We start from the raw sequence: 19,577 nt of genomic DNA on the forward strand, positions 1-19,577 counted from the left end.
GTGCGTGAGGTTGTTACGTTGAGCTCTGGGAACATAGCTGTGGCCGGGAGGACACCCCAGCGGAGATGGCTGGGAAGCATTGGAGGAGGAGATGGTCGAGGGACCACTGGATGGGAAAGAGAGTTAGTTGTGTAGGCAAGATGGACTCAGGCTCTTCGGTGCGCTCCTCTGGGGTATGGAGACGGGATAGAGCATCTGCCTTGAGGTTCTTGTTGCCTGGGCGATAGGAGATGGAAAAAGTGAAGAATAAAGAAGAATAAAGCCCATCTTGCCTGTCCGGGGTTGAGACGTTTCGCGTCCCGGAGATAGCGGAGATTCTTGTGATCTGTGAGAACGGTGAACTTCTCCTTGGCTCCCTCCATCCAATGTCTCCACTCCTTCAATGTGAGCTTGATGGCCAGTAACTCTGTTCCTGATGTCGTAATTTATCTCCGCCGGGGAGAGCTTCTTTGAAAAGAAGGCGCATGGATGGAGTCCTGCTGGATTCCCCTGCTGCTGAGAAAGAACAGCTCCTACCCCGGTGGTGGATGCATCGACTTTGACGATGAAAGGCTTGTTGGGGTCAGGATGTATGAGGAGCAGTGCTTTGGTCAAGGAGTCTTTGAGGCTCTGGAAAGCCTGGGTAGTGGCTGGAGTCCAGGACAGAGACTTGGGCTTATTGCGGAGAAGGTTGGTGAGTAGTGTTGTCAAAAGTACTGGTACTTCGGTACCAAGTCGGTACTGAAATTTTGAAAATGTGACGATACCAGCATTTCTGTAGTACCGGTAGTACAGAGAATCCGGGTATATTCGGTACCCATGATAGGGCTGTGCCAGTATTTACTTGAATATGACACGAGTGAAGCACAAAGCTTTGTTTACAGAAGAAATAATAGGTTAGCAATTAAATGTGACATCGCAGCCATGGAAACATTTTGGTTAATGCCGAATAAGAGAGGTGCGTGAGTCCATACGTTTAAGCTTCGTATTCTGTTTTCCGAATCGCGATCTGGTCTCCTGCTTAGCAGAGAATTTAACAATATTCCATTAGTTATTCCACTGAACATGCGTTCGCATTTAGGCCTATTATAGGCTATTCGCATTATTTACTGTGGTAAAGTAGAAAAAACACCGTAGGACAGAAACCTTTTTGCTTGCACGTCAGTTTTTATTTAACAGAGTTTGTGCTTGTTATTAGACTTTATAAGGCGCGTCAAGTTCATTTGTATAGCGCGTTTCACACACCAGTGATTTTTACTTTCGTTTTCTCTGGCAGCGCTAAATCAAACATAGCCTGAATGTCTTGCCCCTGCGGAGTATAAAACATGCTCTTCAGACCTTTTACATCACGTGTCAGTTGTTTGTAATATCAGGAGATAACGAAGTTATTATTAAAGAGAAATGGTCTCTTTCCTGCTCGTGTCCCACATCCCTCTCAAAGCGCAAAGCCGCTATATCAAAGTAATAACAGGACTTTGGCTATATATGACGCGTCTTTGTGTGGAAATAAAAAACGAATGCTTTTTGAAATGATATTTAACTTTCTTATTATTTAGGTTACCATTATTTACCTATATTTATTTCATAGTTTTACAGGCTGTAGTGTGTTGCTTCTCTGACGGAATAGCTAAAATAAACACACACGTCTGTTACCCCTGTTGAAAAAACGAGCATATGCTGGTAAAGTAGGTTTTGAAGCTGGTATGCTGGTTTGAGCTGGTTTATGCTGGTCCAGGACCAGCTTAGGACTAGTATGGACCAGCAGGACCAGTTTAGGACCAGCATTTGACCAGCATACAGCTTCAAAACCTACCTTACCAGTACCAGTACACAATGGATGTTTGAGCATTTAATTATTTTTTTATTTTTTTTATATTTCAAAATTTATTTCATTGAGGTAGCCTATATATACACACACAAACACACACACACACACTCCAAATCATATTTAATGTTTTTAAAATAGGCTATATAAAATAGTAAAATAGTTCCAATAGTTTTTACTGTGGTACCGAAATTGGTACCGAGAACCGTAAAATTTTCATGGTATCGGTACCGACTACTGGAATTTTGGTACCGTGACAACACTATTGGTGAGTGGAGCAGTGATGGAGCTGTAATTTTGTATGAAGCAACCATAGAAATTTGAGAATCCCAGGAAACGTTGAAGCTCTTTGATGGTTGAAGGTGTTGGCCAGTTGCGTACCGCCTCGACCTTCCCCTCGTCCATCTGGGTGCCGTGTTCACTGATGTCATAGCCGAGAAACTGGGTGGAGGATTGGTTGAAGGAGCATTTATCGGCTTTGAGGTAGAGTTGGTGTTATCTCAGGTGTCGGAGGACCTCTGCAACGTGCTGGCGATGTTCAGCCAGGTTCCGGGAGTAGATTAGGATGTCATCAATGTAAATGATCACAAAGCAATGGAGGAACTCCCAGAGCACCTTGTGCATGAAGTCCTGGAATACGGAGGGGGCGTTGACCAGGCCATATGGCATAACAAGGTACTCGTAGTGTCCAGTAGGGGTCACGAAGGCAGTCTTTCACTCATCCCCCTCACGTATCAGGACGAGGTTGTATGCGCTGCGGAGGTCCAACTTGGTGAACATGGCTGCTCCGTGAAGTTGTTCCAGTGCTGCTGGGACGAGGGGAAGAGGGTACCGGAATTTTACGGTGATCTTGTGGAGTGCTCTGTAGTCAATGCAGGGCCGCAAGCCTCCGTCCTTCTATGCCACGAAGAAAAAACTCGAAGCAGCAGGGGAAGTGGAAGGGCGGATGTAACCCTGTTGAAAAGCCTCTTCTACGTACTCCTCCGTGTCCTTCTGTTTAGGGAGAGAGAGGATAAATCTTTCCGTGGGGCACTGGCTCATCCGGAAGGACGTTGATGGCACAGTCCCATGGCCGGTGTGGAGAGAAAAAACAACGACGCCCGTATGGGGCAGAAGACGTCACTGAAGAGGGCGTAGCAGGCTGGACCTGGTAATGAATCTTAATGGGCCTCTTCTTGAGAGGGATTCGGAGATGAAGTTTCCAGCTGACCCAGAGTCGAGAAGGGCGTGTACTGGAAGGAAAACATTGGAGGCAGTAAGAATAACTTTAGCAGTGAGTGGCTTGGTATTAACAGATACGGAATGGATGACACTCACTATAGGTCAAGGTGGACAAATGGGACAGGCTGTGATAACATGTCCCCAGAACCGCAATACAAACAAAGACCCTGGGTCAGCATGGACGTGGTGGAGAGGGCTGACCTGCAGGTCTTCCAGGCAGGACTGCATACAACAATCGGTGTGGATGGAGAGATGGATGAAGCGTTCTAGTCTGATGGTGTCGTCGTATGCAGCCAGATGCAGTCGCAACCGAGGATTTAACCCTTGACGATAGGTGGTGATGAGAGAGCGCTCATTCCAACCACTGGCCGCTGCTAAGTTCTGAACTGAAGAGCATATTCAGAGACAGACATTTCTCCTTGAGAAAGATGATATAGTTGCTCGCCAACAGATTAATCGCCGTCAGGAACCCCAAAATGAGAGGTGAAGCTATCCAGTGTTTGTGTCACCATACCACCTTGATTTCATATCTTTTGGGCCCAGTGGAGCGCTCTTCCTTTCAGCAAGGTAATGATGTAGGCGATTTTCGCTCTCTCTGTGGGGAAACAGTGCGACTGCATCTCCAGGGCCAGCGAACACTGAAGGAGGAATCCATCGGAGTCCTCCGCCGAGCCAGAGTACTGCACTGGTGAGGCCACGGGACTGGATACCGCAGGCGGTAAAGGTGAAGGCAGTGAGGTTAGAAGGTTAGAAGGTTATGTGGAAGTAGTGCCCGAGAGTGCTCGCTTGAGAGCGTCCAGGACCTCCTGGAAGGAATCCGGTGCACTCATATTCAAACGGTAATTTGGTCTGGTCTTTTGTTACGGAACACAGACTCACAATAATGTCAAAATGAATATAAAGCTTTATTGATCGAGGCAGGTATGACAAACAAGCCGGTGAGTAATGTAGAATGAGCAAGATGGTAATATTGAATGAGTATACTGACAGTTCTTTGTTTTGCAGATGGATGGAGGAGATCGTGGAGCTAAGCAGTCGAGATGATGATGATGATGATGATGACGTTCAGGTGCGGGTGATTAGTATTCTGTTGATTGTGACTTCTGTGATTGGGTAGTGATGGAGCCTGGCCGATCTCTGACAATTATAGGGCAGCCCTAGTTTTTAGAAAGGTGGGTTTTGATTTGTGCAAAATAAGGTATACATTTGGTTAAAGTCATGATGAAACAAAAGTAGCAACAAATCTTTTCTTATGATTTGTGATGTACACCCGAGTGTAGCAGATTAAAAAAATAAATAAATAAATTGTAGGGACTTCTATGCATCAGTTGTTAAATGGATTTCCATTTCCAGGTCCAGTTATGACATTATGATTAAACATTATAAGGTCAATATTTTTGAAACATGCACAGATGAATTTTCACAATAAGATCTATAAAATGCATTCAGAAAATAGATAAGGTGAATTTCAATTTCATGCTGACTTTAAAATTACTTGAAGAGACCTTCAAATTTTGTTGTAACAAATTACACACAGTCAGACCACAAACCTGTGTTCTCAAATCTAGGTTTTATTATTAACGAACATTAAAAATAGACCTTATTTTTACTTTATTTTTATTTAAATTGAAAATTGCTAAAATCTTAAAGGAAACTCCTTAAAGAATCCAGGTTAAGACTTTGTGGCTAGCTTACAAATTGACCTCATGGCAGAAAAAAAGAAAAACAAAAAACGCTTTAGCCTGTAATAATAACAGTGGCAATGGAATAGCATGGAATATTGTTGTTTATTGATGTCCAAGTATTTTTTGGTTATGAAGTCAGTCAATACTTTATTGTTAAGTATATCGGAAATTAAATGTGAAATGGCTTCTCAAAAAAAGCAGGGCGTGACTTGATTTTGTCTTGACATGACAGTTTGAAGAGAATCGTGTGAATGTTTAAGGGTGTTTTCACACCTGTAGATCGATTGCATTGTTCCGAAACAGGGACTTAATTTGTTACAATGTTGCCTTTTCTTCTTGGTTCAGTTCGCTTTCACAAGGCAATATTTCAAAGCATACCAAAATGTGTTTATGCAAGTCACATGCATGTACAACTGTCCCTTTATTGGTCAAAGTTTCCTCTGCGTCATCCATCAAGATTATTGACAAGTTCACTTCATGAGCTTATTGTGGCTTTTTTTTTTTTAACTGTCGAGACACAGGAAAACACTATATGAATGTAGCCGTCGTTCCTGCTGTTGAATCATATTCTACATTCGTATTAATTCAAGCGCGCTCTCTGTATCTCACAGCGCTGTTTTTATAGGCTAACTGTGTCGAAACCATATATGAATGTTATAATGCAGCAGAGCGGGAATCAAGGCTTTGTCAGGACCGCATTCTTGCATGGAGAAATGCAATTACACAACATTTTAAGATGAAAAGGTGCTCTTTGGTTTTTAACTGCAGTAATTAATGTGCTCACTCACAGAATTGGACACTGCTGCATTTTACAGTGCTCAGCACAAATGAGTACACCCCCTTTAAAAAGTATCATTTAACAATAACACCTAACAATATCTCAATTAACACAAAAACAATTTCCAAAATGTTGACAAGACTAAGTTTTATATAACATCTGTTTAACTTATAACATGAAAGTAAAGTTAATGATATAACTTGGAGAACAAAATTTTCAGTTTTACTCAAATTAGGGTGATGCAAAAATGAGTACACCCCACTGAAAGTCTCTGGAGCAAAGCTAAATTTTAGACTACAAATGTCTAATTTAACAAGAATTCAACCACAGGTGAGTCTAATTATTCATTACACAGGTGTCCAGCAGACAGTTGACTATAAAAGGGTGTTAAAACCCCTTCCCATTTCATGCTGTCAGCAATGGCACCACATGGAAGAGAAATGTCACAAGACCTGAGAAAGAAATTTATTTATTTACACCAGAAAGGTGAAGGCTACAAGAAAAACAGCAAAGCTTTACTTATCAGTCAGAATACTGTAGCAAAAGTGGTACAAAAATTTAAAAAAGACAGAACTGCAACCATCTCACAGAGACCTCCAGGTCGTCCACGGAAGTAGTGCTGTCATTAAAAATCATGGAGGCCATACAAAGTACCAGATGTAGTAGTTTTTGTTGTGGGGTGTAGTCATTTTTGCATCACCCTAATTTGAGTAAAACTGAAAAATGTGTAATCTAAGTTATATTATTAGCCTTAACTTTCATGTTATAAGTTAAACAGATGTTATATAAAACTTAGTCTTGTCAACATTTTGGAAATTGTTTTTGTGTTCATTGAGATATTGTTTAAAATGTTACTTTTCAAAGGGGGTGTACTCATTTATGCTGAGCACTGTATATAACACATTTCCCTTTATGAAATATGATAAAGTTTGGTTCTTTGGTCAGTTGGGTCGGATTGCTTTCACACCACAAGCAAACCACCCCAGAGTTCATTTGCAATCGGGCTGAGACCACCTCATTCAGGCAGTCTCTGAGCATTTGTTTTGGTGTGGGTCCGAGCGCGATTGCCGTGTTCACATATGTCTAAATGAACCGAGCCAAGGGAGAAAACGCACCAGGTAACGAAACAAACACTGAGGTGTGAAAACACCCTAACTCAGCAGGACCCAACAATTGCATCTGGTCCCTGTAAAAAACAACAACAACAAAACAACTGTGAACATGCTGATATTGGGAGCAATTAGGGCTGCACTAGGGCAGCCTATAACTATAAATCGCAGTTGAATGCAGGCGGCCTATAACTATAAATCTTAGAAATGTTATGTATGTTTAATTCCTACTGGAAGCCGGAGGGCGCCCTCACACAGAAAGTCCAAATATGCACAGAAGTAATGTGACTTACAACGTTCCAAGATATGGTTGAATAAATAGATAGAAACGCTATGACTTATTAAATATGAAGATAATAAACACTTCTGTGGCAATATATGGTTTATCTGTGTTCTTCAAGCCATCTCAGGTATTTTCATAAGAATAAAGTATACTTATGATGCAATTCTAATTGACATAACATTAATTATATATAGAATACTTCAAAATAATATACTGTCTGCCTCATTCTGTGATAAGAAGCCACTTCAGATCCCAAATGGAAATAATTTCAAACACTTATGACGTTATGGAGTGAGTTTGCCACATTTTGCGTAAGTGACTCAAACTCACAGTGCTTACAGAGAACATTTACTCTATGAAACATTATTGTTTAGTACATTATAAACACCTACGTTTGAGCAGATATCCACAAACATAGTATTTTACAGTAAACACTGACTGGACTAAACATTCTACTTTTCATCATCTTACAGTGTACACACTCATATTACTTTTTTTGTCCTGTTTTGCATTATAGAGCATAAAAACATCATTGTTATACATGCATATTTATTTAGCATTGAAAGGTTGCCTACCTGCCAATATTTCATATTTCAACATTTTTCTGTTGACAAAATTTATTCTGGTGATAGTTCAACTAGTAAAATGTGTACAAGTTTATGTAACGATAACACGCTCCCCCAGTTTCACAGACAAGTCTTAAGCCTATAGTCCCAGACTAAAATGCATGTTTGTCTCTGTCTGTGAAACCGGGCCGTTAAGTAATACCTTACCTCCACTTATTTTGCGTTTTATTTTCTTTCTAAAGACATCTTTCATGTCAGTGTTGCAAGTATTCGCTGAGTTTCAGTTCATTTTTGTGATGCGTTTCAGATACCAGACAAGGAATAAGGGTCTTATCTAACGAAACGATACATAGGTCATTTTCGAAAAAAATACAACCGTATATGCTTTATATACTTACGGAAAAAAAACTAAACTGGCGCCGCGTTCGTTCCGTAAGTAGAATTGGGAAGGCGTAGGACAAACAGCGTAAGCGTTTTGAAGAATGCGGAAAGCGGAAGCATGTGCAAGGCTATATTTTGTGTTTATAAGGCATACAGTTGTATTTTTTTCAAAAATGACCAATCGTTTCGTTAGATAAGACCCTTATTCCTCTCCTGGTATCGTTTAAAGCCCTTTGAAGCTGCACTGAAACTGTAATTTTTACCTTCAACCGTCTGGACGCCATTGAAGTCCACTATAAGGAGAATAATCCTGGAATGTTTTCATCAAAAGCCTTAATTTCTTTTCGACTGAAGAAAGAAAGACATGAACATCTTGGATGACATGGGGGTGAGTAAATTATGAGGAAAATTTTATTTAAAAGTGGACTAATCCTTTTAGGAGAAATTACTCAGCAACGGTGTTGACTGATGGATTTGCACATGGTTTTCAGACTGTGGTGGCTATGATTATGCAACTAGCCTGGGGTGCGTTTCCCAAAGCGAACTATGGTCGCAAATTCCGTCGTTACTAATAGAGTTCAATGGGACTTACGACCATAGTTGGCTAAAGATGCTTTCGGGAAACTCACCCCTGGTCTGGTGCATTCAGTCATATACTATTTAAATCAAATTAAATTGGAAATTTTAAAATATTTTCTTCGGTAATATCTAATTTTGATATCAGACCGCAATTCAACTCAGTAAAAGTTGGAAATTGAGGTTTTTATATAAAATGTAGCCTATGCCTGCAGGAACAATTGATCATAACTTGGTTTCTAGATAACGTTAGTCTTATGAATCATCATTTCCCTTGAAGTATTCAATTATATTACATTACGTCAACATATTTTGTAAAATGTCATTTTGACGACTGGAATAAGAATAATGGTTTTTGTCGTTTTTACCTTTTATTTCGTGTGAATGTCTGTTGCAGAGGCAAAACTTGTCATTTGTATCTTTCATCTCGTGTTAAATGTTAATGTTTCTGAGGTAAAACGTGGTAGTTGTACACTTTATATCAGGTTAACGTGGTTAACGTTAAGTAAAATATGTCGTTTTTACCTTTTCTCCCCGGTTTCAGCTGTATTTCTTTCCGAGGTAAAGTGCGTCTCGCACCGCCTCAGAGAAATTCGCGCCCTTCAGTCAACTCGCTCGCGTGGTCTCCTGGGTAACGGTGCGTATGGCAACCACTGTAAACAACGAGCCCTACCGCACTGAGCTGAACAGCGAACAAAACCACCAGCTATGGCTTTCTGCAACACCGAGTATTTCGACCATATCGGAAATATTCAGAAGAGCATACAGGAACGGTAAGTACGCAGTGTACACTTTTCTTTAGCTTATTCACAATAAATGCTGTATTGTCTCGATTAAATGTTAGTAAATCAAAGTGGGCCTTGAATGAGGCAGCGCGGTAGATTTCTGCTGTCGTGCTCGGTTAGCACGAGAGTGAAAACCAATGGGACTGCGCTGAACGACTCTTTATAGCATATAGGACTATTTTTTTAATAATCATATCATCTGTGTGTAGCAGTGAGCTCAAGTAGTATGTCGGATTTCTTATCTGTCTATATCTTTTGGATATCGTCTTATCAGAATTAACTTACTAACGTACATTTTAGGAAGATTGATTCAGAATCTGTATATCACAGTATTTGTTCCCTCACTCTCTCGTTAGTTTTTTGTGAAAGATGTAAAGTTATACTTCATGTAAAGATGTAAAGAACTATTAACTTACTCTACTATTATAAAGTTCGTAAATATTTGGTAACCGTCCCTGGATTCCTCTGTTATATCTAGCTATATATTTCATAAGATCTTATACATCGATGTAGTTCATTGTTTGTTTGTTTTTGATCTAATTTAGTATTTTAGTATAAATGGAAAGTTTAAAAAAAAAAATAATAATATTAATAATACTAAGTTACATATGAGCTCTGATAGCTGCAGGTGCTATATTTTTGTGTTTAGGGAGAGAAGAAGACATGAATTGGAAGAAAAACTGTTTGCCTACTTAAGATCAGAGGAAAGACTGTAAGTATAAAAACAGTAGACCCTTACATTATGAAATTAATAGTAAATATCTAAAGCATTATTTATATATATATATATATATATATATATATATATATATATATATATATATATATATATATATATATATATATGTGTGTGTGTGTGTGTGAATTGTAAATTATATATGATAATTTATAGTCTACCCTACACCACCAATAAAATAAATGTATATATTTACTGTACAGACAAAAAAAAAGCTTGTATCTTGATGAATCCTGCTCAAGAAGCAAATGTATTGATGTTTTCAGGGCATCTATCTCCCAACACTGACTTTCAGATGACATTTTTAGGGATTATTTTACTACCTGAAAGAAGTCAGAAAGAAATATTTATCATCTTTTACTATGGTAATATATTTATTGTGTTTTCACTTATTTCTTTGATTTATCATTGGGTTTTTATTCTCTTGTGTAATTTTTTTTTTATTTTATTTTATTGAGTCTATATTGTAGTGTCATATGCCTTTTGTTGCTACTTCAATTTTTATACTTTTTTATTGTTTCACCCATATAGCAGGCGTTCTCCCTAAAAATGGTTATTTCAGGATAAATAAGTACCAACACACTCACTCATTGATGATTTGGGGTCATCTGTTTCTGTTTAAGTACTTGAGACCAGTTTGTTTTTATGATGGCTCAATTAAATGCATTTATAAAAATAAAGAATTTTGATATGGGGCCATGATGGTCAAGGATGTGTGAGAGGTTAGTAGATCAGCATTTATCATTCATTTTAAAATTTTAGCCATCATTATCCATTTTCGCCCTTTGCTAGTCACAAAACTGCATCTTAGCTGTGGAGAATCCATTAGTACTACTGTAAAGTGGCTCTTGACAAATATGTAATTTTTTTAGTTTGTCCTATAATATGCACAGTGAGGAGCAATTAGTAATACTAATAAGCTAGCATTAACCTATTTATAGTAATGTTTGACCTATTTGTTACAGGTTTCTATTTATTTATTTCCATTAATACAAAGTCAGTCCAGCCTTTTTCTAAAAAGAGAGTAGCAAAGCTGTCCGTTTCATGTCTGTCTCCTGCTCACAGGACTAAGTTGAAGTGTGCCAAGATGCGCTGCTATTACAAGGAGCTGCACGAGAGAGAGCAGCAAGCAAAGACACGCAACCTTGAGCTTCTTGGGAATGTGGAGAACTTGGCATCGAAATTGAAAGAATTCTCCATTGATTGTAGCAGGCTGCTTCAAAAGAGGGTAATAACCTTGAGCAGCTGAATCTGTCCCAATATTCATCATATGTGCTTCCCAAAATAGTACTGACTCTGTGTGAATTATGCAGAGTTTTTATCTTTGAATATTTACTTTTGATATGGTTTAGACAAAATACATTTCTTTGTTATTTTAGTTTTTGTTATGCTCATGTCAAAGCACATGTTTGCGTTGTTCTGATCAAAGAGGTGAGGTGAAATGAAATGTGTAGTCTTGTGCGTTATAGTTCTCATGACATGCAGTGACCCAAATGATAGCTGCTCGGTACCAAAAATGTTAGTGTAGTCTGAACGTTTGCGTTTGCATTTCACAAAATAAATAAGGCTTTCTTTTGAGGAACAGATTTTTTTTTTTCCGTAGACATATATTCTGAGCCTCAATTAGACCATTGCCATAATCCTGTAATTGTCTGTCTAATTGTCTTCCAGTGTTTAAACATTCACACTTATTGTTGTTTGGGAACAATCATAAACACTCCAGCATTCATTTATCACTGCACGCAAATGAGAAAAAGAAAACAACAGCTCCGTCAGATTGTCACTTAAAACTGAACAGTGCTCCACAGCTTAATATCAAATTAGACAAATTGTTTAATTACACTACCACAAATTAATCGCCCTGTATTCAGATAGTGAAGTGCCTCTGAATTTCCCTTTTTGTGAAAGGAACCCGTTTTCCTACTTTTTGTGCATGTGTGTTGTATTTTGTTTTGTTGCTGCAGTGGTAGCTTTGAATTGCAATTGTAAGAGATACCTGCTAATCTAGCTGCCAGTCAAAGAATATCACTTTTACTACACTAAATTGAATTCAATTGCTTAATTGCTCAAATTCATCACCTCACATCGTCAGACTCAAATTACTCTTTTCTTCCCTGTCGTTTTTTCATCCCCACTCTGATTTTAACAATGCTAATATTTGTCTGCTTGTAACTGCGTGGACCACTTTGGGTGTTATCGTGTGTAAAATTGGTGCAAGTGGTAACTCTGGTCCCTTTTGGGAGTGCAGATATTGTCTTACGAGAATGAAGTGGGAGGTTGGAGGTAATCCCAGCGCCCTCATCTCTGCCACTGGTTAACTCGCCAAACTGATTAAGAGCCTTGGCAGGCACTATTAAGGGCACTCACAAAGGAATACACACTCTGATTGGTGCTACATTTAGGGGCATAAACATAATCTTTCTCTTCCATTGCTTTGTTTGTAATGTTTAATGAAAAAACGGGTTATAGATTTTAGTAAACTGAAATTACTTGTGTGACGCGTCTCGTAACTGTGGTCACTCTGGCTGCCGTGTTATTAAGCCAGTGCCGTGTTACAACTTGGGTTTATAAGCAGATATTTTTTGTAATTTACATAGTTGAAAACGATCTATGTTAGTAATGATTTGACTTGAATTCATTTCAGTTGGAGTACAAGACTCATATTACCAGACTGAAGAAAGACAAGAAGAAAACGGGGAGCAGGGGGGAATCAGAAGCGGACGAGGTAAGAGGAAATTATCATGTCATCTATGGAAATTACAGTTCAGTGGGGAATTTACAAAGCTATCTGTGTGCCTTTGATAAAACTGCAGTGCTGTGATGGGATCCAATGGAAGTGTGTCAGGGTTTTTTTTTTTTTTTTTTTTCAAAAGAAGAGAGTTGAGAGTTGTAGAGAAAAATACCACAACCATTATTCAGCTCAGCCTCCCTCTTCAGGAGACACTTTTGACAGTTTATATGGGGTATCAGTGTTCAAAGGCCACAATTAATTTATAATCAAAAGCAAATTGGAAAGTGCTTGAAGTAATTACTGTTTTGCTCAAATGACTTCAAATGACTGCTTTGGTTTAACAAAGGAGTATCACAGTCTTAAAACAAAATGATATTACACATTTTTAAAAGGCCATTTAAAATTAGAAGAAGAAGAAGAAGAAGAAGAAAAAAAAAAACAAATGGAAAAGAGTAAAGGAAAGAGTATTACGGAAGCCACTAACAGCTAATGCAATCCAACTGACCGTGTGTCATATTTTTATTTGTGACAGTCTGCAGTATTGCACATCACATGTATGACAGCTAAAACAATATGCGTCCAAACTCTTTCTGTCAGTCGCTCGAATAAAAGTCGCTGTTATGTAGATTGCTCAGCGGTGGTCGTGAGGCTGTTCATTTTTCTCGTCGTATCTGTAGTGCCGCAGGTGTCTAATCCTAGCTGCTTTGCCTGCGCCGACAATGTAGTTCAAGCCCATGGCTGTAGCTTTCCCTCTCTTCAAGCGACTCGAGCTCTCTCGGATGAAATGTGGAAGACAGCTCATAATGACTTAGAGCATTCCATCTAGAGCAGTCACTTGTGACTGTGCCGCATCCCCCCCCCTCCCAAATCCCACCCCCCTTCCAGCCTGCCGATATTGTAATGAGCAGAGATGGGAGGAATCACTCCATTATGCATAGGCGCCACCACTGGCTGCGTGCATGTCCCCGAGGCTGCAGCATTCATTAAGGGGAGCTTACCAGCCTGAAAGCTGGGAAGCCATGATAACGGGATATGATTTTCATATTTAATATATTCCTTGGAAGAGCAGGCGCGTGCCGCAGATTGATAGAAGAATCAATTGCTACTTTAGCGAAACACTTTCTACTTTGCCCTGCAGCTAGCGATGGAATCACTCAGCCAAGAAATTAACTTTTCCTCTCACTCCATTTCTTTTTTCCTTTCTTTCTTTTTTTTTTTTTTTTTTTTTTACTTCTACACTGGATCTGCCAGACAGACCGCGTGGTTTACAGTGGATGTTATTAAGCAGCTAACGGGTTGGTATTTAAGACCCTTATCAGAAAAGAAACAGAAGCCATGTTTTTTTTTTATTTTTTTTTTTTTTTATTATGTGTGCTGATTTTTTTCCCCCTTACCCATCCGTAACCATAGTGCAGTATTTCTGTCATGAAACAGAGTTTAGGAGCATAGGATTGTTAATAAGATTAAAAGTTAAGACACTGATCTCAGTGCACTCAGCTGAACAGACAGTTGGAAGAAAATCTAACCTTGACCAAAAGAAATCTTTGTCGGTCTGTAAAAAGCTACAAAAATGATACCTTGAAATGTTTAGGATTAAAGTTTATTTGAAAAGAAGCCACTGTAACCTGAATTGTCAGGGTTGCGTTTTGGGGCCAAGGACTAGTGGAAGTAAAGCAATGAGAGAATGATGTAGCAGAAATTTAGCTCCCACTTACTGGCAATGAGGTATCCTTGACCGCCCAATTAATTTTAGCACTTTGTAAACCTCTTGACTCGGTGTACTTGACATGCTTTTTTTTGTTTTTCTGTAGTTCTACTTTATTTCTTTTCTGTGAATATAGAAAAGTAGGATATTGCATTTCTACAGATGTATTTGAAAAATGTTTAACTATTTTAATTTTTTTTGTCAAAATTTTCCCAAAATCTTCCCATGGTTATTCAAAAGGACATGCATCAAAGGGTTAGTTCCCCTCAAAATGTTATTTTATCCAAAAATGAAAATTCTCTCGCCTTCCTGTTTTTTTTTTAAATTTCAAACCTGTATGACTTTCTTTTCTCTGTTGTACACAAAAGAAGATTCCAGGACATTCACAATATACAATAGAAGTGAATTGGGACTGACTCTAAGGATCTGAAAAATGGCAAAAAAAAAACAAAAAAAAATAGTACTTCACATGACTAGAGTGTGATATTCCAAGTCTATCTTAACCGGTTGCTACATACCAGTTTGAATGTGCAGAATGAAGGTATGACAAAGGGGAGAATTTTCAGTAAATACCTTAAATTTCTGTCTGTTTATAACACAAACCTATGGCTTTAGAAGGCCTGAAATATAGTACACAAATCTTTTGTAAATTCAATATGTTTTTTTTGTAATTTCTGGAGTTTGAAAGCATCCATTCACTGTCACTTTAGAGAGAAGAGCAATGGGAATATTCTTCCTAAATTTTTCTTTTGTGTTCCACAAAATACACTGCACGAATATACAGAGTTTCCAGCTGTTTGCGCATACTATTCTCTACATTGCTTCTTTTCTTTGTTTCAAAGAGCAGACGTAATATTTATCTATTTCTGGTCCTAATTAGGAAATGACGAGTACATGAACCGCTATGCTGCTTATAGGCTATTTATCAAGCAGTAAAAACGCTCCTAATTCCCGTGCCCAAATCAAGGCATCTGTGGATGAAAATCCGAAACAAGGACTGATGTGCTGTACTTTCCCGTTTCGATTTTCAATATGATCAAGTGTTTACATGTCTTTTCGATCGGATTAGAAAAGGTTTAAACCACCACTTAAAATCAGAATGAAATTTTAATCGGATTTGGCCAGTTCATTCTGTTTGACAGGGTTACATGTGACGCATGTGTGTCCATAGTAACGCATATACTATTAAAGTATTTGTTAATATTTTGAATAAAAAAAAAAACTGTGTGATCTACTGACGATACACAAATTAAAGAACACAGACGCAGCCGGATCATTTCCATAATGACCAACGCAATCTACCAAGAGCAGCACAGATTAGCTTTTTTGGTCGGTAAATGGTGCAAAAATACCAGTAAACTGACTTGCGTAAACCTTAGTAAATCACCTTGCATGATTTATTTAAATACTCTCCTCCCATAAATTTTGCGTCTAAACAGGAAACTCCTACAAATGCATATGCAACAAGGTCAGTTGCAAAAAATACTAATAATTGTCCACGCCTTTTCAGTTAGTGTAACTACAGTAAATCATGGTGGATTGAAATGCCTTCTCACTGTATCATTGTGGTTCAGTAATTCTCGTGTTTTCTGTGTCAGTGTTGTTGAGCGTGTCAGTGCTGTTTCATCTGTCTTTAAACTAGTTGAAATCATGAGGCATTTGATTTGTGAGTCGTATGTGAGAACTTTGCACCGAACGTGAACGCTTTTCACTGGTTTCTTAAAGCGCTGTTTAGTGGTTGTGTGATTGAGACAGTCAGCAAGTAAACGCATTCGCTCTAAGCTTGCGCTGCATTGTGTTTTGAGTCGAACTGATAAATGTTCCGTGTGGCACACGGTTCAAACTAGCATCTCTTTGTCATTCCGCATTTGGCGCATTTGCCGTTTATGTTTCTCGTATGCAACAGAAATGGCAGCACTTATCAATTATTGCCACCAGTGCGACCGTCTGCAACACGCATGCGCAGCATTGTTTGCATAGTGCATAAACATTACGTTGAACACTTATATAACTCTTGTTATAATTTTATCAAGGAAAATAATATTACGATAATTATCGTTCAGTCGCCCCGCCCTAATTGCCATCAACTCATGTCTGCCACCACTTACATCTACCATATCTCTTGTTTCACTTGCACAGCACCTGAGCAGGTTCCAGCTCCCCAACACACGGGGATCATCACAGAGTGCTGTCATCTTCACGTGTCACCAGACCTCCAGCCGCTCATCAAGAAATGATGGCGTCACAACCACACGTTTACCATCTCAGACAGAGCTGATACCTAATCATCCTTCACTCTCTCCTCTACAAAGTGGCCTTTGTATGCACTCCCATCTTTCAAAAGCCAGCGGCACTGCCATTTTATCTGATGACATTCTAAACTCAGGTGATTTCCTTGAGGGCAGGTGTTTGAGTGACATGCATGAAAAGCAGATGGAGTCTGATTGGGACATCTCTCAGTGGGCAGGAGAGCAGCATAGATGGGATGAACTAAACTCACCTCACACAACCCTGAAGGATGCTGAAGTGTCCTCTCGATCTGTGACCGTGAAGAAGCCTGCAGACATTGTGTCATTTGAGCGGTGTCCGACCCGCAGTCCTTCCCCAGATACCACTGATCCAAGAGATTCCTCACAGTACATGAACTCTAGAGATGAGGATGAGGAAGTGTCTGCAGAGGATGAAGGTGACTCTGTGCCAAGACATCAAGATCTTCCAGGTTTGAAATTCCTGCTCAGTTACTTTTAATTCCACATTGTCAATAAACAGATGTATTGGCATGTCTTGCCAAGATTCATCAATGTTTTATCACTTTTTATTAATTTGCACATGTAAAGAATTATAAGTACTCATAGTGTTCTTATACACATTTCAGATCACACTAACAGCAAATGTCCCAGCATTCTCAATCCAGCTGGTGATATTAAGCCAGACCTCTTGATGCATGCGGACAGTGATGTTTCAGTTTCACCAAGTCAAAGTGGGCATAACACCTTGAGAGGAGATGATGTAATTCAAAAGCAGAGTGTAATACCCATTCAAACCGATGGTGGCACACACAAGCAGGCCAACACACGGCAGCATGGAAGGCCTGACTCTCTCGAATCCCCAAACAGGTACAGTTGCTTGGATTGTATGACTGTTTTCTTCCTTCTGAAAGCAGCTAGAAACTCTATAGACCTAAAGACTGGCCCACTGAATGTTTGCTACTCAAAAACAGATTTCTCATTATCGATGCAATCACAGTATTGTGTTAACTTATCTAAGTATTATATAGATGCACCTGAGTATTACTCTAGTTTAGAAGATATATTGTCAGGGTTCGCACAATGTGCCTAAAGTGCTTGAAGTATTTGAATTTGACTTTTTGAAATGTAAGGCCTGGAAAACCTTGAAAATAGTGATATTCCTGAAAAGGTACTTGAAAAGTGCTTGAATTATTGAAAGACGAAGTATATATGAAATAAGTGTTTAATTGTTTTAATAAACATAAAATCTTTTAATGCAAAATTAATCATGCTTAACACTGAGAATTTGAATAATTGTAATGTGATGATCAAGTGCAGATATCTAAATTACAGAATATCATTGTGCAGTTGGCAGGTGGATGATTTATTTTAAACAGTGGATTCAAATACAAGTCAATGCAGTATTTTAATTTGTTCAGTTTGGACGCTGAACATGGGTTGGAGCTCTCAAAGTACACCAGATTAATGAATTTGTCTTTTAAAATATACAACATTTTCTTCCAGGGGGCATGCCCCCAGACCCCCCCTAGAGGGATCAAGGATTTTACTACATCTGCCTTGTTTTAAACCTTGCCATAAGCTTTATTTGGACAATAATTTTTTTCTCATGTGGACGTCTGTAAAAATTACTTGTTCACCTGAATGCCAAACTCATACATTGGGGTCGTGATTTATTCACGGTGGAAGAACGTGAGAATGTGTACACTGCTCACGTGGTCAGTAGCATGATTGTCTACTGTGAATAAAATAGCACATGCTTGAAATAATAAATTCATATGTAACGTAATAAAAAACATCCTATTTATAACTTGATTATTAAACCTCCTGTTTAAAAACGGTGATATTAGCTGGAATATGATAATGCAGAAAACCTTGAAAACCAAAAAAGTAGTGCTTGAAAAGTCCTTGAAGGTCCTTTGAATTTCATTTTACCGTGTCTGTACGAACCCTCTATTATGATGTTTAAGTCGAAATGAAATGGAAGCAAAATTCTAAAAGATTAAAGTGCTGTTTAAGATATTGGTTTCCCTTTAAATCATTATGCTTTGTCTTGCCTGATTGATAGTCTTTGCATAAACTTGAAGAATTTAGTTTTAAAGGCACAGTATGTATTTTTTTTGCCGCTAGAGGTCGCCTATTCAAAACAAAGGTGTAGCTTGATGATGCAGAGATTGAGCGCGGAATCGTGGGAGATGTCGTCTTCACCTCACAGCCAGGGGAAAAGAATCCAATGGGACTCGGGCAGAAATCTTGTTCATGGATGAGATTATTAACCTTACTGTAGTATGAAGCAGAGCAGGGCCGAGTTCTGTTGGAGCTGAACGAGGCCGCTGGAGATATTGCTAATGAGAGACATGCGCAACAAACGCCTCGAGGGCAGTGGAGCTTTTATTATGCCACAGTCGCCGCTTTTGCTTCTTCCGGTCAAGCTTATGTGGGGTAACACAGCGCTGTTTATCATATTAGATACATTTGAGTATGTTGAAAATGATGTTATAACATTACTCTGTGCGTTCGCTCGGCGGCTTCTGTGAGACCCTTATTCTACTTCTGACTGTATTAGCTTTCATACAATCAGAAGTAGAGTTTCTACTAAAAGCACAAACCACAACAACTGGGAGGTCTTTTCTCTGTGTGTGGTTTTCTGGGATGGGGGATGTGTGTACATGTGCACATGGGTGTACAGATATAATGAACTGGGGTTCTGCAGCCAACAACCTCACTCAGCGGGGCTCAGTCTTGGCTTTAGGACACCTTGTAAGGACGGCTCAGACCTTGAATCCAACATTATTGGCCTAATCCCAGATAATGCTGTAAGGGAGCAATTTTCTCCTCGGGAGATTTGACCCCAAGTCCCAGGAGACTCAACTATTTCTTGACTTCATAGAATGTTCTGAAGAATGAAAGTGTGAGCATCATGAACGCTCTGCTCAGGCTGATAGTTAGTAGGTTTGCATGATGTGCATGG

The 19,577-nt window shown here is 39.0% G+C and overlaps 1 protein-coding gene across 1 annotated transcript in view; it reads left to right on the plus strand.

Moving 5' to 3' along the window:
- Positions 1–8,990: 8,990 nt before the first annotated feature.
- Positions 8,991–19,577, plus strand: part of kiz (kizuna centrosomal protein) — a 30,379-nt gene continuing 19,792 nt past the window's right edge. Inside the window, 6 exon segments of the mRNA XM_048190539.1 lie at positions 8,991–9,176; positions 9,838–9,900; positions 10,990–11,152; positions 12,569–12,649; positions 16,500–17,079; positions 17,275–17,476. Of these exon segments, the coding sequence (XP_048046496.1) occupies positions 9,112–9,176; positions 9,838–9,900; positions 10,990–11,152; positions 12,569–12,649; positions 16,500–17,079; positions 17,275–17,476 (1,154 nt within the window). The 5' untranslated portion in view covers positions 8,991–9,111.

The sequence above is a fragment of the Megalobrama amblycephala genome, linkage group LG5 (genome assembly GCF_018812025.1).
Source record: "Megalobrama amblycephala isolate DHTTF-2021 linkage group LG5, ASM1881202v1, whole genome shotgun sequence".
NCBI classification, from domain to species: Eukaryota; Metazoa; Chordata; class Actinopteri; order Cypriniformes; family Xenocyprididae; genus Megalobrama; species Megalobrama amblycephala.